Here is a 27,856-nt window from a genome sequence, read left to right on the forward strand (position 1 = left end):
TGACCAGCACAAGGACCAGCACGTGACCAGCACAAGGACCAGCACATGACCAGCAAAAACCAGCATCCCAGTGTCAAAACTTACCTAACCAGCATATGCTGGTTTTTTCAACAGGGTTGAAAGAGAAAGACTTCAAGAAGTAGGACTGATGGGATCTGATAATACATATCTCACTCAAAGTGTAATTAGGAAATGTTTCAATGCAGTCCAGAGCAGAGGCGGACAAAGTACTCAACTCCATTACTTGAGTGAAAGTACAGATACTGCTGGTCAAATATTACTCCATTACAAGTAAGAGTTGTAAAGACAGATTTTTACTTAAGTAAAAGTACAGAAGTACTTGCTTTTAAAAGTACTTAAGTACCAAAAGTAAATTTCCTTTTTATGTGTAGCCATTCAATCACATCTGAACAGAGTAGACAGTGAAATCCTGTAAATACAGAGTGATAAGGAAGAAACAAAATCAAACCTGCTTTAAAACCCAGCAACACAACTGTAGAAATAAATATCACATTTGCAACTGGTCAGTGTTTAAAAAATGCTGGGAAATCACTTCATGTAGCCCCACAAAAGTGATTAAAACGTGACTTTCTTATTTTTCAGACAGTTTATTAGTAGAGAAGAAAAAAATCACCCACTGACTTTCAAAGCTGCTGCAGAGTAACGACTTTCTACTTCGAGGACCTTGATAGAAATGTAGTGGAGTGAAAAGTACAATATGTGTCTTTCAAATGTAGTGAAGTTAAAGTCATAAGTTCCCAGAAGAATTAATACTCAAGTAAAGTACAGATACTCAAAAGGTGTACTTAAGTACAATACTCAAGTAAATGACCGCCTCTGGTCAAGAGTTCATGAGGAATTGTTTCAGTATGACAGAATATAATCCCCCTGTTCTGCAGGTGTTCAGCAGGGGGCGCTAATGCACCTATAAGCTGCTTTGCCAGCCGCCAATAAAACACCAAAGAAGAAGAAGAAGCCGCAAAGATGTTCAGCGAGTTCAAAGTTTTCCTAACACACCAGGTGTGAAGCCCCATAAAGGATCATATTGACGGTAAGCTCGGTCAGCAGCCCTCATTAATACCGTGTCAGGTTATAAGATGCTGTTCTGCGTGTTTATCAGATCGTAGTAACTACATGGATTGAAACCGAAAGTGAAAGTAAACCAGCGGACTGTGTTCCTCGCTGCATGCGCTACACGAGACGAGAGCTCAGACCCCAGCGGCGTCCTTTCCTTTTAAACACATTAATAGCCGCAATTACTATAAAGCTAAATGATATCAAGCACCACTGCCTTTTCGTTTTCTTCCAAATATAAACAACTCATTTCGTTTTCATTTAAAAATCTAAAACATATTAATGTCCGGTTTAGGTAATATTGTGCACATATACTCTGATTATCTTCACTGCACGTTTAATAAAATGAAATATGGCAAGCACAACTCTGCCTTTTTTGTTAATGTCAGTTTTACTGAACAATAATCGCCATTATAAAAGTATAACTATAAAGTATTTCTGTAATAGGAAATAAGACAAAAGCAAACGATTCCCTAATTCAGCTTGCATTACGATTAATAAACAAATAATGAAACAGAACTTTGTGCTCAGTCAAAACAGTATGAGCTGGAAGCAACGATAGATTCCTGAGACCAAAGACTGGCCCTGAAGAGTTCTATCTGGTGTTTATCCGCTACAGAGGCACCAGAGCAGCGCCAGAGCAGCGGGGACTGTCGGAAGCACTGGCCGAGCTTCGGCTCCTCTGGCCGGGACCCGTGAGCACTGAGCGCCGCGGATCGGCTCCTCTGGCCGGGACCCGTGAGCACTGAGCGCCGCGGATCGGCTCCTCTGGCCGGGACCCGTGAGCACTGAGCGCCGCGGATCGGCTCCTCTGGCCGGGACCCGTGAGCACTGAGCGCCGCGGATCGGCTCCTCTGGCCGGGACCCGTGAGCACTGAGCGCCGCGGATCGGCTCCTCTGGCCGGGACCCGTGAGCACTGAGCGCCGCGGATCGGCTCCTCTGGCCGGGACCCGTGAGCACTGAGCGCCGCGGATCGGCTCCTCTGGCCGGGACTCGTGAGCACTGAGCGCCGCGGATCAGCTCTGACATCAGGGAACCACTTCTTCAAGCAGGCGCTGTCTTTATAAATAAACCGCAGATTTCAGTTTTAAACAACTACATTCTCACCTGAAATACTCTTAGAACTGCATTTCATGACACAATAATAGTAATATTTAGAAAATTACTCGGGTTTTCTCCTTAATGCGCCATTAACGCTCGCTGATTGGTGCGAAATGCATTGTGGGATACCTGGCTGCCTCAGGTTGGCTCTGGAAGCATGCTGGATAACTAGGGCCCTAGCTCAGTCCTTCAGAGGCTTGCAGGCTAGTCCTCCTCGGCATTAAACGCTAGAATGAGACGCATGTTCCCGCCCTCACCGCCACCGCACGGAAATACTGATGAAACTCACTTTTGGAAAAATACTTTGTATTACAAATCTTTGTTATTTGGCTTTCTATTAATGCAATACAATGAATCACAGCCGTCTAGTCTCCCCGTGGCTAACATTGTTGTCAGTTTAGCGTTTCGTGAGTAATTTACACCAAAACAAAAAAATAACATCTATGCTTTCATGTCCGAAAACATTGTTTTTGTCTTACATTTCATGATAAATTCAGAGAAGCTCAGTACTGACTCTTCGTTTTTCGTCAGTTTATTTTCCTGAGATGCAATGGGAACAAAGGATGCATCCTTCAGTTTCAGCTGAATGAAGGACGTGAGAACATCCCAAAATAACAGGGCAAACGTTCTGGCAAGGTTAAGAACAAACGTCTTTCCAGTAACCTTAAAGGTAGGGTAAGCGATTTCGGAGACTCCACCCTCTCTGCGTCATCACTCGGTAAAGCCACGCCTCCTCCGAAACACATGAGCACACACAGGCCGAGCAGAGGCTAACCAGCGGCGCGACGAGTGGAGGATCGGATGCAACTAGGGCTGGGCGATGTAGCAAAAATATCATATCACGGGTTTTTCTTTTTTTTTTGTCATTTTATCTCAAGAACAAAGATACACATTACAAATACACATAATATACAAATAAAACAAACAGTGTTTTATTTTTAGGTACAATAGGTGTATTTAGCAGGAGCATTCAAGAAGCTGAATGAACAAATATAAGAATAAAACACTGTATAGACTGATTCCTATTAAAGCAACTGTATTAAAGTTCTTCAGTCAAGAGTAGTGAGTGATTTTCCTCTTTGTGTTCTATTAACATTAAAGCAATATTTCACTGTTTACTTTCATTTTAGACATAACCAGCTGTCTATGAGTCTATGTAAACCTTGTGTGTTTTGACAGTTTTAGCGCAAAAGATAACTTAGTCCAGTAATCAGGCGCTGTTTGACAGGCTTTTAGTGCGTGCGCTTCGGGTGTACATGCTCAGAAAAGGCGCATGCAGTAACAGCACCGACAAGGCTTTAAAGCACATGCAAATAATGTCCTTTTATGATTGTGAATAAGTGCAGTCTCCTCTGAGAGTAACTACCTCTGAGTTAACACTGATGTGAATATATGTCGCGTTGTACAGTAACGTTATATACAGTATAATACATTTAGACCACTTATCTTAGTGATTGCTATCAGGATGTGAAGAGACTTTTAACCAGCATAACAAAACATGGTTTTTAACCAAATCACCTACAGCATTTCTGCTACATTCATTCTTCAGTGATGGGCCGCCGCACCAAAAATCATCCCCGCCACGGCGCAGCAGACAGAGCAGGACTTGAATTTCGGCGTGGGATTGCGGGTATTGCGCATCATTCTACTCATTCCTGCAGGTTCCGCGCTTGACAGATGATGGAAGAAAAGCAAAAAGACGTGAAATTGAACTCAGTACAGTACCGCACACATCAGCCGCCAATGAAACAGTGCGACTACAGAATTGAGTTCTGTTGTGCGCCTTATTGCGTGTGAATGGCCAAATACATACAGAATTGTCAAAATGCCCATCTTGGCGAGTATTCACGTAAATACAGTCGGTGTATAGGCTGTTAAGTGAATCTAAACCGTTCAGAAGCAAAGCACACGTGTAACATTATATTATATCCGTGCCTGAGGTCATGTTTATTTACAGTTAAGACTATCTAGTCTATCAATTGAATAGATTATTCAGTTTCTGTAGTACCTAAATATTACTGTTAGACCTACCTGAAAAACTTAAAATTGTTTTTTGTTTGTGCTATTGCTTGTCATTGATTTATTTGTTCTTTATTATTATTGTTTACTTGTCTTTTTTGTTGTTTAAGTGCAGGTGGGTGGGGAGGTCTAACCACCAGGCGGAGGGGGAATGGTCCATGGGTAATAGTGCTGCCACCACAGCTGGAAACACTGACCTACTCTGCCTTTAATGGAACATTTGTTATCTGTTAGATCATAATAGAAGGTAAGTTATGTTGGCATAAAACGTTAGCATTAAAACATATTTATAGACAATTCATGAAATGTTTTTTTTTTCAGAATAGTTCGACTTAGTTAAGTTTAGTTATATTTAGTTTTACTTCTACTTTTGCAGGACTTAATTTTCCAATTGAGTAACATTAATTGGAACACTAGCAAGACATTTTTAGTTTGTATTTTGGTAGCTGGGATATGTGCTGAATTAATAGTTTGAATACACTGTAAATTACTTCGATTTAAAACATCTGCTAAATGCATAAATGTAATATTGATATAATGTCCCCAGTGTATAGGGAAGATGTACAGATATACAGAGAAGATATCAGAATTTGAAATGAGGAAGAGGAAGAGGAAGATATCTTCATCTCCAGAACCCAGCTGTGTGTCTCTGAAGAGCAGTCAATCCATAAATCCTCCTCCTAAATTCTGCGATGAACCAGTGACCTCTGACCCCAGGTGATTATCAACATGTATTTGGTGATTTATCTGCTGTAGTGACAATATTTTAAGACATTTATAAAAATCACTGCACAATGTCATTGTTTACTGATATAGCAAGATAAATCTAATGAAATGTGCAAATAATATAATAATACCTATTATTTATAGGCACCTTTTACGGCACTCAACGACACCTTACAACAAAAGTCAATAAAATACAATCTATACAAAACAAAGACAAACAAATCAAACAATCAAATCACTAAAAGCCTTTCTAAACCAATACCTTTTAATCTGAGTTTTAAACTGGGATATAGAATCCAGCTGGTGGATTTGCAATGTGAGGGAATGAGGCGCTGCGTTGAAACGCTTTGGGAACGCTTCTGCGTGACCGCGCTCTGGATCATGTGTGGAATGGTGAGACGTCACGGGCGGGGTGACGTAACGGCCGGGAAGTATAAAAGCACATGCGGTGGATACAGCAGCAGCTTCTGAAAGGTGAAGGAAGCACTCACAGGGATGCAGGAAGTATGGCATGAGACACAGCGTCTCGTTTCCTCGGGTTACATACGTAACCCAGTGACATTCCCCTTCAAGAACTCACACTGCGTCGAAACGCTTTAGGAACGAGAATGTCCACACCTTCATGCTTACAAGTCTCTGCCTAGTATGGATGGGCACAGCTAGGCTGAGAGAACAGAAGAGCCAGGAGTGGCGTCAAGGTTATAGAACCGGACAAACGTAAGTGGAGTGGACTAGGGCTGTCAAAATGGCTGAAAATCTACATTTGAATTTTTTACTTAAATATTAGCAATATTCAAATTATATTCAAATTTAAAAGGCATAATTTCAGTTAGGGGGAAAAAAGCTCTTTCTTCTCTCCTGAGGCCACAAGAGGGCGCATTGAGCAAAATATTATGCACATTTCTTCAAAGCATAATAAAATAACACGACTATCTTTGAAAAAAGTGCATAATGTTTAAAATAATAATTATAATTATTGTATAATAATTATATAATTAATAAAGTTGCTTAAACAATTAGAAACAAAACAGCATAATGCAACTATGTATAGTTTAATAGAAAGGACCGAAAACCAATCACAAAGAGTACTTTCTTCATTTAAAAACTTGAGATGCAGTGGGATGGGGAAAACCGCCATAAAGTCTTGAGACATGTTTTTTAAAACTTGAACTTACATTAATTTTACATGGCTTTCTAAACATGCGGCTCTCTGGTGCGAGACACGAGTGCAACGGTGATAGATGTCCCTCTAGAAAATGCGATAAATATGCGTTCTGTGTGAACGGCTTGGTTTCGGTTTTGACGTAAACAACATCATCCCCGCATTGATTGTTCTCTTTTTCTGCAATATTTTGAATGAACAACGTAGCAGCTCCGCATCTAGTGGGTTCAACTTCAACTGGATAGGCTAACAAAAGCATTAAAATGCAATGACACTTGCATAGTCATCGCATTTCGTGCGCCACTGATAAGACTGCCTGATGCACACCTAAAATTGTGGATTTTTATTTTAAATTCGACGAATATTCGAAATTCAAAATTTTTTTGACAGCCCTAGAGTGGACCATCCCACAGCGTTGCAAATATCATGTAACGAAACACCTGAAAGAAAGGCCTTGGAGGCCGCCATACCCCTAGTAAAGTGAACCTTGACCCCCAAAGGAGAAGGGAGATCAGAGGACTCATAGGCTATGGAAATAGCATCCACAATCCACCTATTTAGGGTCTGCTTGGCCGCAGGGAGACCTTTCTTAGAAGGGCATAGCAGACGAATAACTGATCTGACTTTCTTCACAGGGCAGCTCTCTGGACATAGAAGAGATGGCTATTAAAAATACAGTCTTGACTGTAAGGTACCGCTCCGAAACCTCCTCCAAAGGTTCAAAAGAAGGTTTACAGAGTGCTTCTAGAACAGTAGAGGAAACACATAATGTGGAGGGGGATAACCCTGCGGAAAACCGTTCTTGCAGGGACTGAACCAATCGGCAACCAGTCTTGGGCTGCAAGGTGATATGGCTGTGGCTATAGTCTTGGGCTGCAGGGTGATATGGCTGTGGCTGTAAACAATAGAGCGCTTACTGAACAACAGAAGCTGACGCTGTATCCACCGCACGTGTTTTTATACTTCCTGGTCGTTACGTCACCCCGCCCGTGATGTCTCGCCATTCCATTGGATGGATTACACACGTGATTCAGAGCACAGTCACGCAGAAGCATTCCCAAAGCGTTTCGATGCAGCGTGAGTTCCTGAAGGGGAACTCCATAATATTGGGGCTAAAGGCACTAGCTCCAAAATAACTTAACTTGACATTTGGAACAATCAATAGCCACGTTTCCACTGTCAGGCCAAAAGCGGGCGTGCTAGTGCGTGGCAGGGCCAGTCGCGTTTCCACTGTCACTTCCGGGGCTTGATCGGGCCTCGTCGGGGCTTCCTTGCGGCCAACGGCCAGGGATTTTCGGTCAAAGCAGGCCAAGTGGGGCTAGAGGAGTGGTCATGAACAAAGGCGGAGTTATCCGAGTTAGAGACGGTCTGCACCGCTGTTCATTTCCCATGTTTTCATATTAAGCTACCAGCTAACATCAACATTCAAGACATTTAGAACAATTTTAATGGCAAAACTCACTTTCAGACACCAGCGAGCATCTGAATTAAATTACGATTTGGACGTGATGGGAATTCTGATCACCGTATGAGGCAGAAATGTATTATACATGATGTTAAAGTCTGCATATGCTAACAATCGCTATAATAAAATCAATCTATGCTTATGAAAATACCAGAGAATGCTTGAAGAACTTAGACAAATCATATAAGATTATAATCATATATTTATTTGGTTTAATATTTGTTCTGTCTCCTCCATGTGTCTTTATTTATACCGGACTTCTGCATCCGCATATGTCATAAATTTCATATATACTGTGTAACTTATAACTCTGATTTTCTGTCTAATAACTCAGATTTTCCTGACTCCCACTGGCCCAACAGTGGAATAGCGGCTAATAAGTCTGCAAAAGATGATCTCTAGAGAATGTGAAAGAATGTATGGTTGAAGGAGATCAGATAAATAAGGAAGAGCCAAATCATAAAGAGCTTTGTAGGTGAGCAACAAAATTTTGTAATGAACATGGTACTGTACATGAAGCCAATGTAGCTGGAAAAAAAATAGGTGCTATGTGGTCAGAAATATGTGAATGCATTACAATGAACAGTGAATGTGCATGGGTCCAGCTGAGTTCTGCATTAACTGCAGTCTGTGAAGTTATTTTTCACACCAAATAAAATAGTTACAATAACCAATCCGTGATGTTACCAAAGCATGAATAAGAACTTCAGTGCTATGGTGAGAAAGTGATGAACAGAGTCTAGCAATGTTATGTAAATAAAAAAAAATGCAATGCATGAAATATTATTAATGTGTGAACCAAAAGAAAGCAAACCATCAAATATATGCCAAGACTTTTCACTTTGGTGGAAATATTAACTGAGCAGTTATCAATTCGATTGAGTTTTAGATGAAGTAGACTTAGACCCACCAAGAATGACTTCAGTTTTGAGAAGTTCTTAGTCAAACAAACGTTAACATCCTACAAACATTTAGTAAGTTCAAGAGGGGGATGGGAAATATTAGTGTGATGAAGTAGCTATCCCCGTTGGATACAGCGCACGCACACACTTACCGGACCACACACACACACACACACACTCACCACGCTGATTTCCGTCCCCTCCGTTTGCTTGCCAGCCGAGCGGATGTACATGCCATCTTGACAGCCCATGGACAGTTTCACACATTACATTTCCCTGTTTCAGATTCATCCTGTCCATACATACTACATAACGCATGCATTTTGTCTTGTTTATGTCTTGTGTTTGTCACAAGTGTTTGGCATGGTCATTCTTGCTGGTGGTGCCGGCAAAACCAAGCGATTGATCGTCACTCGCTTATGACTTCATTTTTGGTGCCGCGCTGGTAAAAAGGGAGGCAAGACTCACATTTTTCACTCATCATCAGAAGGGAAAAGTTGGATTTCAGACATTGCAGCGACCGGGCGAAAACTGTCATTTTGGCTATATATATATATATATATATATATACATACACACTCACTGGCCACTTTATTAGGTACACCTGTTCAATTGCTTGGTAACACAAATTGCTAATCAGCCAATCACATGGCAGAAACTCAATGCATTTAGGCATCTAGATGTGATGAAGACGACTTGCTGAAGTTCAAACCGAACATCAGAATGGGGAAGAAAGGGGATTTAAGTGACTTTGAACATGGAATGGTTGTTGGTGCCAGACAGGCTGGTCTGAGTATTTCAAAAACTGCGGATCTACTGGGATTTTCACACACAACCATCTCTAGGGTTTACAGAGAATGGTCTGAAAAAGAGAAAATATCCAGTGAGCGGCAGTTGTGGGGACGAAAATGCCTTGTTGATGTCAGAGGTCAGAGAAGAATGGGCAGACTGGTTAGAGATGATAGAAAGGCAACAGTAACTCAAATAACCACTCGTTACAACCAAAGTATGTAGAATACCATCTCTGAACGTGCAACACATCGAACCCTGAAGCAGATGGGCTACAGCAGCAGAAGACCACACCGGGTGCCGCTCCTGTCAGCTAACATATACAGACGCACACATTATACATTACATATATACATATTTACAAAATCATACTATATATACTGTGTGTATATATATATATATATATTTATAGTATGGTTTTGTAGTCCACGCATGCTTTGTATTACCGTAAGAAAGACATTTTATATCAGAGAAACAAATTTTTATTGTTTAGTACGTTAAACATTTATAGAAATATATTTATAAAATATATTTGAGAACAGAGTATTAATAATAAACATGGTCTAAACATTCTTAGACTCGTAGCATTCATCATGCACGCCTATTACTTTTATATCGTATTGTTTTATATTATATAGAGCATGAAAACATCATCTTGTGGTAACAAATTTAGATACAATGAAGTGCCTGTCGTATTCAAAATGTTTCACTCGATTTAAAAAAATGTAATCGGGAATTATAGTTTGGGAAAAACCCAACTAGTAAATGTGTTCAAGTTTATGCCACAATAACAGGTAAAGTAATGCAAAAAATAAACATTACGTACTCATTAGAATGATCTCCTCGGCTGGGTCAGGTTGCGCGTCGCATCTTTTTCCTTTTCTGAGGTAAATCCTGGGTTATTCATCTCAGCGCGACTTTTTCCAGAAATTAACAGTAGCCAAGATGAACTAGATGAACCTCACACTTTGTGCACGGAGCTGATGTGGACGTTTACATGCGGCGCATCTCACGAGGACGATTGTTATAACAAAAGCTAAAGTAGCTCGTGGGCGTGGTCACATTAACAATAATTAGATCAGACGGAGAAACTGGACATGGCGTTGGTTTCATACGGATTACTTTATTACAGAATATTTGTTTTCAACATGACTTCATTTAAAAGTAGACATTTCAAGCTTTCTATAGATATATTTCTCATGTCGTTGTGTCATGTATTTGCTGAGTTTCAGCGAGTTTCTAAAAGCAGTTCGCGAAGTCAGAGAAGACAGAACGCGCACCGTTTATTTTTGCAAAAGCACAAAGTTTTGTTGTTATTGTGAGTGTAAACAAATAAAAGTAGACACTTAACAGTTTCGAATGATGTATAACAATAAAATTGACAGAGTATTTTTAGTGTCTTTCACACTGATCCTAAAAAAAAGTAAGCTGGTCGCGCCGGCACGACCGTCGACCCCAGGGAGTTAACAAGTTTATACAATTCTTCCTCTCCTATAGTAGAGAATGCGTGGAATTGTTCCTCTGGGGATCTATAGCACACTATCTGATGCGATACTGTAGCTGACGGCTGCATGGTTACAATTTTATCTCTAAAAGTATCGATCTTGGAAGTAAAGTAGTTAGTTGACATGGTCTCCGCTGACATTCAGGGCTGTAGAGGACATCAGCATCTGATCTGGATACAGCCTGGATCTGGTGGCTACGGTGACCTCGGAATAAGAGAGAAACAGACTAATATTAGCGTAGATGCCATTCTTCTAACGATGTAGCAAGTACATTGGGTGTTATGGGAAGTGTTCTTTTGGATCTTTAACCCTCTAAGTGCCAAAGTCGCAAAATTGTGACAAGACGTCATACTTAATAAAATAGACTGTAGTTCCTAATATGGTGTAATATAATATAAATACATTTGTATTCCCTACCACTAGATGGCAGACATGTAGTACTTCGATTCTAGACCAAAATTACGTCACGTTCCTATTCAAAGTGTTCGAGGAAATAGCAGCGCAAGTGAGCTATCGTGTCATTAATGCGGAAGCAGTTCAGTTCATAGCGTGTGGGTAAATTGTGAGATTTGTGAGAGTAAATCGCCAAATGGCTAATAAAAAGTTGTACCGTGAGGATGTGTTGCAAATGTTATTCGCCGATTCTGACTCTGAAGGGGAATATTTGCCTTTTGGAAATGACGATCGGTCGTCTAATAATCTCGCTTCTCACGGTACATCTTTGCAGCGCAATGGTGCCGCTGTGCAAGCGAGAGTGTTCATGAAGCACAAACAAGTGATTATTTTCACCCTTTGCCCAACGGGGATGGGGGTGGCAGGGGTGGACGTGGTCGTAGTGTCCATAGGAGAGCTGTTGCTAGAGGTAGAGGCAGCAGGAGTAGGAGAAATAGGGCTGGAAGTAGCACTAGCTCTTTGGATCCAGAGCGCTCTGACTGGATCCAAAGAGCTAGTGCTACTTCCAGCCCTATTTTGTCCCAAAGAGGTGGGAGTGTCCGCGGTACACGGTGCAGTCAGTGTGGAGTAGGTCTGTGCACTGTGCCATGCAATGAGAGGTACCATACTCTCAAGAACTATAAACTGTGTCACCTAGATACCTGATTGGGCAGATAGCTGGTCAACTGATCAAAAAATAGGCACATGCATTTTACTATGGCGCAGTAATATAGCAATAATTTACTACTTTCTCCTGTTTTATTGTTGATTTCCTCTTTTGATCATTTGAAATGAGGACAAAAAGACAGCAACAAAAAAACATGCAAATAAGTTCAAACATCAATTCAATATCTACTATTTCCTGAATATTATGAAATATAAAATGGCCGCCCCTGATGACGTCATAATATGCAGATTAGACGAGTATATTTACACCCCACATAAACTTTCTGTCATGCCCAACATTTTTCTAATTTACTATCTTTAAGCCATTTCAAGCCACAAGCTTTTGAAATCTTGATGTCAAAATCCAGCATTTTTCCAAAAATCCCTAGCACCTAAAGGGTTCATCTAGATTTAAACTGACAGAGTGTGTCTGCCTCCCGAACAACATTAGGTAGATTGTTCCAGAGTTTGTGCGCTAAATAGGAAAAGGATCTGCTGCCCGCAGTTGATTTTGATATTCTAGGTATTATCAAATGGCCAGAGTTTTGAGATCGCAGCGGACGTGAAGGACTATAATGTGATATGAGCTCGCTCAAGTATTAAGGAGCTAAACCATTCAGATTTTAAAATGTATTCATTGTTCAATATGGAGCCAGTGCAGAGTTGACAGAACAGGGCTAATAGGGTCGTACTTCCTGGTTCTAGTAAGAACTCTAGCTGCTGCATTTTGGATCAGCTGGAGTTTGTTTATTAAGCGTGCAGAACAACCACCCAATAAAGCATTACAATAATCGAACCTTGAGGTCATGAAAGCATGAGTTAATGTTTCTGCATTTGACATTGAGAGCATTGGTCGTAATTTAAATATATTTTTAAGATGGAAAAATGCGGTTTTACAAATGCTAGAAACATGGCTTTCAAAGGAAAGATTGCTATCAAATAGCACACCTAGGTTCCTAACTGATGACGAAGAATTAACAGAGCAGCCATCGAGTCTTAGACAGAGTTTTAAGTTATTACATTTGGAGGTTTTTGGTCCAATAATTAAAACCAGTTTTTTTTCTTCTTCAGAATTTAGTATTAGGAAATGACTAGTCATACAGTTTTTATATCAACTATGCATTCTGTTAGGTTTGTGAATTTGTATGTTTCATTGGGCCACAAAGAAATATAGAACTGAGTATCATCAGCATAACAGTGAAAGCTAACACCGTGTTTCTTGATGATATCTCCCAAGGGTAACATGTAAAGTGTGAAAAGCAACAGTCCTAGTACTGAGCCTTGTGGTACTCCATACAGTACTTATGATCAATATGATATCTCGAATTGATGACGATCAGATAAGTAAGATTTGATCCATGACAATTCAATTCCACTAATGCCAACATTATTTTGTAGAAATCCTCACAGATACCATTTCTCTCTAAAAAAGAACAAACTGGAGTGCACAAACACATTGTTGCGCTTCTTCTCGCAAGAATGATGTTGATCACTAATTTCTGGCACACACCACACCTATCAAGGAAGGGTACTGTAGCCGGACCAGGGTTTACCATCCCGAATCATACTGTATTGTACTGTACCGAACCATACCGCTCAGTGGAAACGACCTATAATATTCCTGTAACACATCCATTAAAACCTCTCCTTGACACATCTCTCGACTCTTTCCTCCAAGCAGTTTCTCCCAGAATCCTCCAGTCTTTCCTCACAGCATGGAAATATTTTAAAGCATTCCACCTCTCATTTAAGCTACTTTTTCCTGATTTCTCCCTGCTCTCTATCACATCCTTTATCTCCTACCTTAACAGTGTTAAAGGCCTTCAAGTCGGGTCCATCAAAGGTTACGGAAGTGGCATCCAGTTTTTTCACAAACTAATTTACAGCACTCCCTCCCTTGAAATAACTAATTCTCAAACCTCCCTCTCAAACCTTGTTCTCTGGCGGTGGTCTCTTGGTTATTTGCTTCTTTGGGGGAGTTCTCTGGGTTTGGGTTATATTCCGAGTGCCTCCCCTCAGACAGCATGCCAAATATGCTTAATATTCTCTCAGTCTGATTATATGTAAGTGTAAACTTGTGAATGTGTGGTTTTGTGTTTACAGTGTGGATCATGGAGGAGAGAGCAGGATGAGAGCAGGACTACAAAAGTGTAGGTCTACAAACACACACACTTCTTGAGTAATCTATATTTATCATGCTTTAGTTTCCTCGGTAAATTACATATTTAAAAAAAGTAAATTTTTTCTGACAGCTGGACTGTTAATTATTAATTGATTAATTATATTTTATTTCTTATAGTTAATAGTTACGTTTATATTTCTTGTGTAAATACTTTTATCTTTTGCGGTTTTAATGTGATATATGAATACAAAGCTTAACCAAAAGATTAATCAGTCGAAACATTACTGATATTATTTTGCACTAGTGTCGTCACGATACCAAAATTTCAGTTCAGTCAGGACCACTCTGGCAGTAAAAAACTATTTATTGATTATACACAACATTTGGTTTGGTGGTATGGTTTCGTGTGTGGGGTTCAGCAAAACAATATATATAAATAGTAGCTGCCTGTAATAACCCCCCGGAACCATCAGCATAACATCAAGATAATGATAGTGGGATTGCTTGGGAAATTTGTCTTGGTGGCAGGGAGGGTTGGATGCGAGCTTGACTAAGCTGGAGGTGAGTGATAGTGCCACATATACTGTATATGCACGTACCTGAGATAGGAGAACCGTTGGGATTAGAGGGATCTGAACAACTGATAGTAAGCTGTTGCGGAACTCTGCCTACATGGCCTGTCTGAACTAACGCTTGCGCTAGATTAGTCGGTACCATTACCAGTAAAAACTCCTGTTACAATCATAAAATCTGTCTCTACTGCAAAATCAATCTCTTATTCACAGCATCTTTACACTTTGTTGCTTATAGAGAAAAAATAGTGAAGAACACTGAATAGTGAGCACATCTGTGAATAGTGAGGAGATTCTGGACTTTGCAAATACAGTCAAAGCTGTAAACACACAGACATCGTCACTGTTGTGTTGTTCTTGATGTATCTCTCTTCTTGTGTTTAGATGCCTGTGATCTCACACTGGACCCAAACACAGCAAACACTCAACTCATTCTGTCTGATGAGAACAGGAAGATCACAAGTGTGGAAGATCTTCAGCCGTATCCTGATCATCCAGAGAGATTTGAATATGCTCCTCAGGTTCTGAGTGTTGAGAGTCTGACTGGACAATGTTACTGGGAGGCTGAATGGAGTGGGAGGTTTGCTATTATAGCAGAAAAAAAGTAAATTTTTTCTGACAGCTGGACTGTTAATTATTAATTGATTAATTATATTTTATTTCTTATAGTTAATAGTTACGTTTATATTTCTTGTGTAAATACTTTTATCTTTTGCGGTTTTAATGTGATATATGAATACAAAGCTTAACCAAAAGATTAATCAGTCGAAACATTACTGATATTATTTTGCACTAGTGTCGTCACGATACCAAAATTTCAGTTCAGTCAGGACCACTCTGGCAGTAAAAAACTATTTATTGATTATACACAACATTTGGTTTGGTGGTATGGTTTCGTGTGTGGGGTTCAGCAAAACAATATATATAAATAGTAGCTGCCTGTAATAACCCCCCGGAACCATCAGCATAACATCAAGATAATGATAGTGGGATTGCTTGGGAAATTTGTCTTGGTGGCAGGGAGGGTTGGATGCGAGCTTGACTAAGCTGGAGGTGAGTGATAGTGCCACATATACTGTATATGCACGTACCTGAGATAGGAGAACCGTTGGGATTAGAGGGATCTGAACAACTGATAGTAAGCTGTTGCGGAACTCTGCCTACATGGCCTGTCTGAACTAACGCTTGCGCTAGATTAGTCGGTACCATTACCAGTAAAAACTCCTGTTACAATCATAAAATCTGTCTCTACTGCAAAATCAATCTCTTATTCACAGCATCTTTACACTTTGTTGCTTATAGAGAAAAAATAGTGAAGAACACTGAATAGTGAGCACATCTGTGAATAGTGAGGAGATTCTGGACTTTGCAAATACAGTCAAAGCTGTAAACACACAGACATCGTCACTGTTGTGTTGTTCTTGATGTATCTCTCTTCTTGTGTTTAGATGCCTGTGATCTCACACTGGACCCAAACACAGCAAACACTCAACTCATTCTGTCTGATGAGAACAGGAAGATCACAAGTGTGGAAGATCTTCAGCCGTATCCTGATCATCCAGAGAGATTTGAATATGCTCCTCAGGTTCTGAGTGTTGAGAGTCTGACTGGACAATGTTACTGGGAGGCTGAATGGAGTGGGAGGTTTGCTATTATAGCAGTGTCATATAAAGGAATCAGCAGGAAAGGAGGATGGAGTGACTGTTGGTTTGGATTCAGTGACAAATCCTGGAGTCTGTTCTGCTCTAATAATAGATTTACTGTCTGGCACAATAATAAATACACTTATATACCCACCGTCCGTTCATCCTCTAATAGAGTAGGAGTGTATGTGGACGTGTCGGCCGGCTCTCTGTCCTTCTACAGCGTCTCTGACACACACACACTCACACACTTACACACATTCAACACCACATTCACCGAACCCCTTTATGCTGGATTTAGACTTTATCAGATGAACTCCTCAGTGTCTCTGTGTGATATTAAAGAGCCTCCTGTGAGAATCATCAGTGATCCACACGCCGCCGGGTGAGTGAAATATACTGTATACTGTACTAGTGACAGATTTTCCAGACTGTGACTAATAGTTCAGGGCTCTGTTCTTCATACATCACTGAATATGTCCCAGTTAATGTGATACCAGATCCTCTAATCTTGACAATTCCTCTCTGGCAAATGTAGTTTTTTTAAGTGCACAGATTTGATTAGTATATTTGTTTGGAGTTGCTGTTTTTATTGAAAAAGTCACATGTATCGATACTAGAAAGCAGGGGTGCATTTCACATACAGCAATATAACTCGCTGATTAACTACCATAGTATGAAGAATCACTGGAGAAACTAACCAACTAGTCATGACTGTTTCCCAAAACCACAGTGCCATGATCTAAGCTCTGTCATTGATCCACTCGTTCAATATGTAGGACAGTCGTTAATGATGTCATGTGCAGGTGATGGAGTAATAGCTTCTGCTAATTAATCAGTCCGAGATCTCAGAGATGCTGCTGTAACGAACACTGAACCTGATGATGACTTCACTGTTTTTGTTCCCTGTCGTTTTGCTTTATTTGACATTTGATTCCTCACGATTTCCTCTTTCATGATACTCTGGGGTTCCCTTACACATTTATGCACAAGAGCACTCTTCAAACACAGCACTGGACACACTAAAATATATAGATCAAATTGTATATATTTAATTAGAATGAAAGGGACAGAGTGTACTGCATGTTAGTTTGCTTATTGTACTCAATAGCATGAGCTGTTTAACATGTCATTTAACAAAACAGAATGGGACACCATACTTGGAATTTGTGCTGTGCATTTAACCCATCCAAGTGCACACACACACACACACACACACAGTGAACACACACCCGGAGCAGTGGGCAACAGAGTATGTGAGCGGAGTGGAGCTGCAACAATTTCCCCTCCGTGCTCCAAGCATTCAACAATCACTCCACTCCATCTCCACTCCAGGTTCAGCATTCCCCGCTCCACTCGCCACTCCTCTGAGCAGAAACACCGTTCTGTCTTTGCTCCATGACGAAATTTGTGGCTAAAATATTTCAGTGTTTTGAAATATCACAAACGTCTGTTCAGAACTTATATTACAGTAAATGAAAAATAAATGCACTATACTAGAAGAATAGTTTTAACATGGTTTACTGGAACACTACAATTAACCCACGTCTATATTAAATGACTTTAACTCGCTTGTCTGTGCAGCTGTAACTTTTCTATTTTTAAGCTGATAAATCACAGGACAGCGCTGACAATAATTTTCAGCACTCCTGAATGTTTCTATGTGTAGTGCCCCTTACCCTTTCCACTAATGGGCGGAGCACCCAGTTTCTAATGATGTGTCTCCCGACGTAACTAACCTACTTCCTTCCCATTTCCCACTGATCACTGTACTTAAATTAAATGTTAAGTGGTGGTCTTTCTGAAAAATTGGTAATGTAAATCACCAAGGGCAAGTTCTTAACAATTCACACAATTTATTTTTAAAAAATTAAATCAAAGAAAGAAAATAATATAAATCTAGAGTAAATGGATTAAATTAAATACAATGTGTGTTGGTTGTTTTCTTTCACATGAAATTTTGGTTCTGAGAAGATACTTTATCTAAAGGTAATTTTAATACCTGATACTCAAATAACAATAGGTAAGGCAAGGCAAGGCAAGGCAAGGCAATTTATATTATTCATTTCATACACAATGGTAACTAAAATTGCTTTACATAAAAGGAAGTAAAATAATCATTTAAAAAATCATAACAATAAAACAGGGAACTTAAAAACATTTAAAATGATTTAGAAATTGAAATAAAATGAATTTAAAACAGTTAAAAATAGAAAATTATTATACATAAAATACAGTGCAATCAGTTCGGACGTAGCACAGTGCTCATTCAATAAATGCACAGCTAAACAGATGAGTTTTGAGTCTGCATTTAAATGTGACTAATGTTTTAGCACATCTGATCTCTTCTGGAAGCTGGTTCCAGCTGCGGGCGGCATAATAACTAAAAGCGGACTCCCCTTGTTTTGGTACTCAACTAATTGCTAATACTTAACTTGTATCACTAAGAAACAGTAATTCACTTCCCTTGTGAAATATGACACTAAAACAGCAGTCAGAATGCAAATACTCAATATAAATCAAATGAAACAAGCTAAATAGCAACGGTGTAATGTGGGCCCCACACACACACTCTCAGTTTCAATAATTCCTATATGTTGAAGGCCTGCATCGTCGCTTGAGAACGGTGTGGCCGTTAAACCCAACAAATGGCCTCTTCGCTCCGAAGAGCTAAATAAACAAACAAGAGTGCCTGTGTCCGCTTGTGTCAACACACGTGCTGTCCACCGAACTTGTTAGAAACTCCGTATTCGTCTGATGTCTCACCCGCGGTCCGCTGGATGACGAGAAATCCCGCAGTGCCAGAGGAATTCTAAACCGCGTGGGGATTTAGAACGCTATCTGGTTCCTCCATCCCGTATACTTATTCCTCGAAATGATTAAGAAACTTCCAACTTTCATTAAATATAAGATCTAGCCACTTAGATAGCGGCTATTTTTTGTCTCTCCCTCTTCACTCTCCACCAACTTCTCCAATCAGAATTCTCAGTACCTGCACAGGGGTGGGAGTAGGTAAAATACTGACCAATCACAAATAAAAGAACATACGTGCTGGTCAAATGCACATTTTGAGCAAGTACATTTCACATAAACATTTACTGTAATCACTGTAACATTACAACAAATGAAATGACTCTAATCTAATGATATGACTACATAACATTTATGACAACTTAACTCAGGAATGTCAGAAGCATCTACATATTGTCGCGGGGTGAATGAGGATCTGGACCCGGGATACTCGCCACACCCCAGGCGGGGGGCCAGGTGTTGCCCTGGTATTGTGGGGAAACACACAACTCGTTGTGGGGGTATTACGGGGGGGGGTTCGTTCGTATATAGGGTGAAGGGGCAGCCGAAGTCTGGGGCATGCAGGACCGGGGAGGACGTCAGAGCCGTCTTGAGGGCCTGGAAGGCGGCTTCGGTCTTGGGAGTCCAGTCTATCCTCTCCGGCTGCCCCTTCCTGGTAAGGTCTGACAGGGAGCAGGCTATAGAGGAGAAGTTAGGTATGAAACACCGGTAGTAGCCCTCCAACCCCAAAAATGCCCGTACCTGCGTCTTGTTGGCGGGACGTGGGAACTTCTTTACCGCCTCGACCTTCTTTTCCTGGGGCATGATGAGCCCCCTTCCAATCTTGTACCCCAGGTATTTTGCTTCGGTGAGGCCGAGGTGGCACTTCTTGGGGTTGGCAGTCAGGCCAGCCCGCCGGAGCTCTGTCAACACCCTCCGTAGATGCTCCAGGTGAGTCTCCCAGCCCTCAGAGTGTATAACGATATCATCCAGGTAAGCCGTGGTGTAGGCTTGGTTGGGCCGGAGCAAGATGTCCATCAACCGCTGGAACGTGGCTGGTGCCCCGTGTAGGCCGAAGGGTAGCACCCGGTAATGCCAGTGGCCATTGGGACTGCTAAAGGCTGTCTTCTCCCGGGACTCCTGGGAGAGGGGCACCTGCCAATATCCTTTGGTGAGGTCCAAGGTGCTGATGTATCGAGCCTTGCCCAGCCGGTCCAAGAGCTCATCCACCCGCGGCATGGGATAGCCGTCAAAGGCGGAAACTTGATTGACCTTCCTGAAGTCATTACAGAACCGGAGGGTGTTGTCCGGCTTTGGAACCATCACTATGGGGCTGGCCCAAGGGCTACGAGAGGGTGATTCCCGGTTGGAGCATCTTCTTGGCTTCCTCCTCTATAGCTGGCTGGCGAGTTTCTGGTATCCGGTAGGGCCGCTGCCGGACTACGACTCCTGGTGGTGTGCGCACCTCGTGCTCGATGACCGTGGTTCTACCCGGGGTCTCACTGAACACATCCTGGAACTGACTGACCAGGGCCTCGAGTTCCGCTTTCTGGGTCGCCGACAGCTGCGGTTCCACGTCCACTACTGGAGGCCCGGTATGGGCCAGCGCGTCGAGTTGCTCGGGCCGGGGAGCCCACTTCTTGAGCAAGTTGACGTGGTAGATTTGCTCCGTCTGTAGGCGGCCAGGTTGCCGCACCCGGAACGTCACTGGTCCCATCCGTTCCACTACAGTGTAGGGCCCCTGCCAGGTCGCTAGGAATTTACACGCAGCTGTCGGGACCAGTACCACCACCCGATCACCTGGCTGGAACTCCCGGGCCTGGGCGGGCCGGTCGTACAGGCGTTGCTGGATGCGCTGGGCGGTCACGAGGTGTTCTTTAACCAGAGGCATGACTCGGTCAATCCTTTCCCTCATTTCCCGCACGTGCTTGACGAGGCTACGAAGGGGAGCGGGTCGGTTCTCCCACGCTTCCCGAGCAACGTCTAGAAGGCCCCTGGGCTGTCTCCCAAACAGCAGTTCGAAGGGGGTGAAGCCTGTGGAGGCCTGTGGTATTTCCTGGACTCCAAAGAGCACATACGGGATCATGAGGTCCCAGTCACGCCCATCTTCGATCACCACCCGCTTCAGCATCCGTTTGAGCGTCTGGTTAAACCGCTCCACCAAGCCATCCGTCTGCGGGTGGTAGACCGACGTCCTCAGCTGTTGGACCTTGAGGAGGTGACAGAGGTCCGCCATGACCCGGGACATGAAGGGGGTACCCTGGTCAGTCAGGATTTCCTTTGGGATCCCGACTCGGCTGGCCAGCAGGAATAGTTCTTGGGCAATGTTCTTGGCGTTGGCCGCCCGAAGAGGAATGGCTTCCGGGTACCGGGTGGTATAGTCCAGGATAACCAGGATGTGCTCATGTCCCCGGGCAGACTTCGGCAGCGGTCCCACCAGATCCATCCCGATCCGCTCGAAGGGCACATCGATGACGGGTAGTGGAATGAGTGGGCTGGAGGGAGGACGACAAGGAGACATCTGCTGGCAGGTGGGACAGCTACGCCAGAAACGTTTCACTTCCACCTCTAGACCGGGCCAGTGGAAACGGTCCCTGATGTGTTGGACGGTATTTTCGGCCCCTAGGTGCCCCTCCATTGGGTGGCCATGTGCCAGCTCCATGACTGTCTCTGTCTTGGTGGTAGGCACGACCAGGAGGAATTTGTCCTCCCCCCGCCTGTGGGCGACACAGTACAGCAGACCATTTCTTATTTCAAAATGAGGGAGGGGGTGTGGGCCCGGAAGCCTGTCTACCTCATCAACGCGGCGCACTTGATCCCAACAGTTTCGCAGGCGGTCGTGCTCGCGTTGCTCCCTTCCGAATGAGCCCCTGGTCGTGACCTGTGAAAACACATCGAGGTAGACAGACGGAAGATTAGCGGGCTGACACTCACCCTCCCTCTCGCTGTCCGTCGCTAGGTAGGCCGGCCTTGGGCTGGGCGGTCCCCGATGGGTTTGCCGTGGCCCGTTCCGGGCGGTACGGCCTGGCATCCTGGGTCCGAGGAGGAGCTTCTGGAACCCCGGCCAGTCCCGTCCCAGGAGCAGAGGTACAGGGAGATCCTGCACAATGCCCACCTCGATGGCCCAGGTCCCGGGTTCCGCTGAAATCCACACTGTGCGGGCCGGCACATAGCGGGTGTCTCCGTGCACACACGTCAGTGGCAACTTTGACTTCTGTTTGGGCCTTGGTTGTACCAGGGTAGGTTGCACTAGGGTGACTGAACTGCCGGAATCCAACAAGGCCTGTACTGGTTTCCCCTCTAGCTTTACCATCCGGCTGGGGCCAGGGGAAAGTCCGTCCTGATGCAGGAAACACCCGGCCATCCAGGCTCGGGCCATCGGTGCTGGGGGTTCAGTGTGCATCGGCTCATCCACAAAGTCAGGGAACGCCGGTCTGCTGCCTGGTCGCGGTGCACCTTCGAGCAGAAGCCGCTCCACCACCCTGCGGGGCGCCAGGCCTGCTCTCTCCCCTGCCTCGTGGGCGTTCGTCATCACCGCCAGCTCGACCGCTTCCACCAGACTGTGGATGTCCTGGGGATTTCGCATACTGACCGGGCACCTCAGCAGGCGGGGCAGCGCCTGTAGCAGCCGATCGATGAGGACTTTCTCCGCGACCTGGTCAGCGGTAGGGGACCCGGCGAGAAGCCACAGGTGAGCCAATCGGGCCAGTTGCGCAACTTGCGCTCTCACTGTCTGCCGTTCATCATAGGTCCATTGGTAGAATTGTTGCGCTGCCACCATGGGAGACAGGCCCACCCTGGCTAGGACGGAAGATTAGCGGGCTGACACTCACCCTCCCTCTCGCTGTCCGTCGCTAGGTAGGCCGGCCTTGGGCTGGGCGGTCCCCGATGGGTTTGCCGTGGCCCGTTCCGGGCGGTACGGCCTGGCATCCTGGGTCCGAGGAGGAGCTTCTGGAACCCCGGCCAGTCCCGTCCCAGGAGCAGAGGTACAGGGAGATCCTGCACAATGCCCACCTCGATGGCCCAGGTCCCGGGTTCCGCTGAAATCCACACTGTGCGGGCCGGCACATAGCGGGTGTCTCCGTGCACACACGTCAGTGGCAACTTGGATTTCTGCTCGAACCTTGGTCGTACCAGGGTAGGTTGCACAAGGGTGACTGAACTGCCGGAATCCAAGAAGGCCTGTACTGGTTTCCCCTCTATCTTTACCATCCGGCTGGGGCCAGGGGAAAGTCCGTCCTGATGCAGGAAACACCCGGCCAGCCAGGCTCAGGCCGTCGGTGCTGGGGGTTCCGTGGGCATTGGCTCATCCACAAAGTCGGGGACCGCCGGTCTGCTGCCGGGTCGCGGTGATCCTTCGAGCGGATGCCGCTCCATCACCCTGCGGGGAGCCAGGCCCGCTCTCTCCCCTGCCTCGCGGGCGTTCGTCGCCGCCGCCAGCTCGACCGCTTCTACCAGACTGTGGATGTCCTGGAGATTTTGCATACTGACCGGGTATGGAACGGCAGCGCCCGTAGCAGCCGATCGATGAGGACTTTCTCCGCTACCTGGTCAGCGGTAGGGGACCCCACGAGAAGCCACAGGTGAGCCAATCGGGCCAGTTGTGCAGCTTGCGCTCTCACTGTCTGCCGTTCATCATAGGTCCATTGATAGAACTGTTGCACAGCCCCCATGGGAAACAGGCCCACCCTGGCTAGGATTTCGGCTTTGAGCTCGTCATACTTTTCATTCCGGGGTGCCCGCAGGGCATAATAGGCCCGCTGCGCTTCTCCGGTGAGGAAGGGGATGATGATGCGAGCCCACTCTTCTTTGACCCACCCCTCCCGGGCCGCAATAACCTCAAACGTGTAGGGAGGTAAGCCTCGATGTCGTCGTTCTCGGTCAACCGAACGAGGTATTGGTGCGCTTTGACCGGCGTTTCCGGGAGGGGCAGGCGCCCCGTCACGCTGGCCTGCAGCTGTTCCATGACCCAGTCAGTATACTCCTGCCAAGCTGCCAGTCGTTCGGTAAACTGCTGCTGGCGGGCCGAGAGCTCCGTTAGGCGGCGGATGACCTCTTCCATGTGTCCGGGGGAAGAGAGCGGTTTCTTCTAGAAGAAGCACAGAGATCGTTACAGCAACTTGGCGGTACAAGTCTGTGTCTCAATTCACCTGTATTGCCCGCATTCTCCACCATATGTCGCGGGGTGAATGAGAACACAGACTTGGTACTGATAGAAAGAGCCCCGGAGGGTGATTTATTGCCCACACACTGATCACACGTGCTCGAAGGAATGGTGCTCGGTCCCCATCTTAACGTGGTGCTCGTGGGGTGAAGTGCCGTGGTGCAGATCCCTCTCCTGGGGTGCCGTCGGAGTCTGTGAATAAGGAGAAACAAGCATTAATGTCGCCTGGAGCTCTGGGGTGCCTTCCCGCTGGTGTCTCTTCTCCTGGATTTTATGGCCAGCTCCATAGCAATATGAACAAGCTCCAGGTGCGCCACTCATCACGCACAGGTGTTGTGCTTCTGTGATCAGTGTGGCAGTGGCGTTTCCAGGGCGACGCTGATTTGGACCCGGGATACTCGCCACAATATTCAGAAATATGCATTTAGGCTACATATGTGCACACGATCTGTACGTTATGTGTGAGTGTTGTGTATGTGTGCAGCAATGTAGCAGCACATTAGTTTCGGGCGGAGATTAACTACCTGTACAATAAACTGTTTAAAATCTGAATTCACCCAGTCAATATTGAGTATCCACCTGCTACAAACAAACATGCTTGAGATATACTCGTCCTCCCGCACTCGTCCATTGCCGTCATTATAACCTAAACATTCTTTTCTGATTTGAGTGATCCACATATCTGTCAAGCTAGCTAATGATGTTTAATGTGTGACTTCTTGATAAAATGCAGTTATATTATGGGCTGTTGGCATTAAATGTGCTCGTGATGGAGCGGTAGTGGAGCATGCTCAGAGAGAGTGAAAAACCATGACGCTCCTACTTTCAAAAAATCCACTCCTCACTCAGTCAAAAATCACACCGCTCCACTCTACTCCGCTCACATAATCTGGTGGGCAGCCACTTCTGCTGCGGCATCCGGGGAGGAGTTTGGGGTTTGGTTCTTGCTCGTGGTATTGAGGGTGAATGAGAGCGCTGTTCATTCACTCCCCCCACAGTCAATCCCTGGCGGTACCGAGACTCAAACCCATGACCTTTGGGTTACAAGCTTGGCTCTGTAACCAATAGTAACCTGTATAACAAGATAATTGTGAAAAATTAATAATTATGAATTACAATTGATACTGGCCTCATATTTCTCTTACCCATCTTTACACTACATATGTATATAAACTATAATACTAAAATGCATGATTGAGTGATGAAAAAACGTGTCTAAATAAAGACCACAAACACTTTTGAAACTTTTCGCCTGTTTTGTTATTGATGGACGTCACAGGTGTCATTTGCAATAATTTATACTAGCTAGCTTCCCTTTCTCTGTTAAACTCCCCGTCACAAAAATTAGACTTTAATATGTTTTCAATGTGATTTTAGCTCTGCTGAAATACGTCAAAGCATGGAGTTTATTTTACAGAATCTTCTTATGGTGAATTTTACACAAAGGCAGAAGTTGTTAGGTGTGTGAATTGTGAGGTTTTAGTTTTCTTTTTCAGCTGTAGTTGCTGCTGTTGTTTTAAGTAGAGTTTGAAATGTTTACTTCCTTTCATCACTGATGTTCAGACTCTTATTCTTTCAGTTTCTTCTTTATAAAGTCACATGCCAACTGGCAAGTTTTCATTTATTAGTTAATGAATGAATTCCCTGTTTGTGCGTAAGACAGACATCTCACTCTTTCATTCTGTTTTCAGGTCCTCAAACCTCAAATCTTCTGTGCTCGATATTGAACCGCTGCTGAAGTGTCAGTCTTGCGTCCATATAGCTGATCCAGATCAGTGGGTTCAGATTGAGCCGTCGGCCTGTACAGATAAAGGAGTTTCAAAGTTCAGGATCAGTACTCGGCCAGGCCGTTACGAGTGTGTCAGGACCAGGATGCGATGGGTCAGTGATTATGACGTCACCCTTCAGTATCACACCGTAGACGGACACTTCCTCAACAAAGAGCTGGAGAAGCTGCAGTGCAACCGGATCGCTCCAGTGATGGACGTGACGGTGATCTCAGGGAAACTGGAGGAAGTTCATCTGCCACATTACGCCTGTTTAGGAGAGTCTGGAGCTTCCCTCAGAGATGCTGTGAAAGTCCTCAGTGTAAAAGATGAGGGAATAACCACAGAACCAGTGAAGTTGACACGATTCCATGCTAAGATTGTCAAACCATCCTTCTCTCTTAAAACATTAATTATAAGTTGGATAATGGGATGGGATGAACACTGCGATCTTCTTCTCTACATGCGCGCTAAAGATCCTCTCATTCTACACGTCTACTTTTTTCCATTTGATGATTGTGCGAAAGAAAAAGTTGAGAAGATTGAAAAATCAAGTTATTGGATCTTGCATCCCAGACCTGACAGGCCGTTTCGGATGAAAACTCCACACAGTCTTGATGTTCCTGGCGCTTCTGTCCATCCCAAAGAAGGGATCACATTCAGAAGAGAAACTGACCCAAATTTCTTCAAGATCAGGAGCAAGACACATCTGGAGAACGATTTTCATATGAGTCTGATCAGAGAGGAGGACAAGAAGATTGTCTGGAGTGCAACACTTGAGAAAGAGGAACTTGATCAGATTCATCCACAGAGACACGAGTCGCGTCCACAGAGAGAGGAGTTGCGTCCACAGAGAGAGGAGTCGCGTCCACAGAGAGACGAGTCGCGTCCACAGAGAGACGAGTCGCGTCCACAGAGAGACGAGTCACGTCCACAGAGAGAGGAGTCGCGTCCACAGAGAGAGGAGTCGCGTCCACAGAGAGATGAGTCACGTCCACAGACAGAGGAGTCGCGTCTGAATAGTGAGGCAGGTAAAGCAAGATATTTTGACAACCACTGGCCAGATCTCATTCAGAAGGTCACAGATTTTAGGATTATTGCAGATAAACTGCGTCAGCAGGACATAATTCATGAGGAACAATATTCAGAAATCAGACAGAGTTTAACCAGTCAGGACGGCATGAGAACGATCTGTGACATTATACGTAAACACGATGATGCTGTGAAAGCTAAACTCATCTCAATTCTTCAGGAAGAGAAGCTTTACCACTTTTAAAACATTGGTCTGATTTTACATTTAGGGCTCGAGGAGCATCTTTTTAAACTTAACGTTTCAAAACAGCAACCTCAGTCCGAAGGCTCGTCCTCTAGAAAAAAAATGGTTTATCAAAATATACTTAGTCAGCAATTAAATCTTTCAAAATATTAAGTGATTGTAACATTACAAATAAATCTCAGGTTTTGTATGTCTAAGTTAATGGCAGGTAAACTGTCAAAGCAAATTTAGAGGAAAATTTATATTTATGTTTATCTAAATGTGTATTTCATGCTTGTACATATGTTTTATACATCAGAAATTCAACAACATTTTGAGATATTTCAGTTTTTTTTTTTTCATTTTTAGTTTAGTTTAGTTTAACATCAACTTAACCTGTTAACCCGCACCTGGACGCCGACACACTGAAAGCTCTTTTTTTGCACGTGTCAATGTTTGCGTATAGATAAAATGAAAAGGGACATAATTAATCTTTACAAACTATATATCATTCTAAAGGTCTAAGCCTCAAGCATCGACGATAGATCGCCGTTTTTCAATGGAAAGCTTATAAAGAATGTATTTGCTAAATTTGTGTAAGCAGTACACATCAAAACATCCAAAATAAAAACGCAGTACGTACCAGATTTATCATAATAACGAGTCATAAACGCATCCACTGCTGTAAATCCCTGACTGTAT

General features: G+C 43.8%; 1 protein-coding gene across 1 annotated transcript; it reads left to right on the top strand.

The window, feature by feature from the left end:
• The first annotated feature begins 919 nt into the window (after positions 1–919).
• LOC107575040 (uncharacterized) lies at positions 920–27,856 on the top strand. Its single transcript, XM_016261448.1, has 7 exons — positions 920–1,051; positions 4,311–4,442; positions 4,743–4,912; positions 13,946–13,992; positions 14,921–15,116; positions 16,181–16,564; positions 25,825–27,856. The coding sequence occupies exons 3-7, from the start codon at positions 4,755–4,757 to the stop codon at positions 27,173–27,175; spliced, it is 2,136 nt and encodes a 711-aa protein (XP_016116934.1). The 5' UTR covers positions 920–1,051; positions 4,311–4,442; positions 4,743–4,754; the 3' UTR covers positions 27,176–27,856.

The sequence above is a fragment of the Sinocyclocheilus grahami genome, unplaced genomic scaffold (assembly GCF_001515645.1).
Source record: "Sinocyclocheilus grahami isolate Dianchi unplaced genomic scaffold, SAMN03320097.WGS_v1.1 scaffold2445.1, whole genome shotgun sequence".
Taxonomy (NCBI): Eukaryota; Metazoa; Chordata; class Actinopteri; order Cypriniformes; family Cyprinidae; genus Sinocyclocheilus; species Sinocyclocheilus grahami.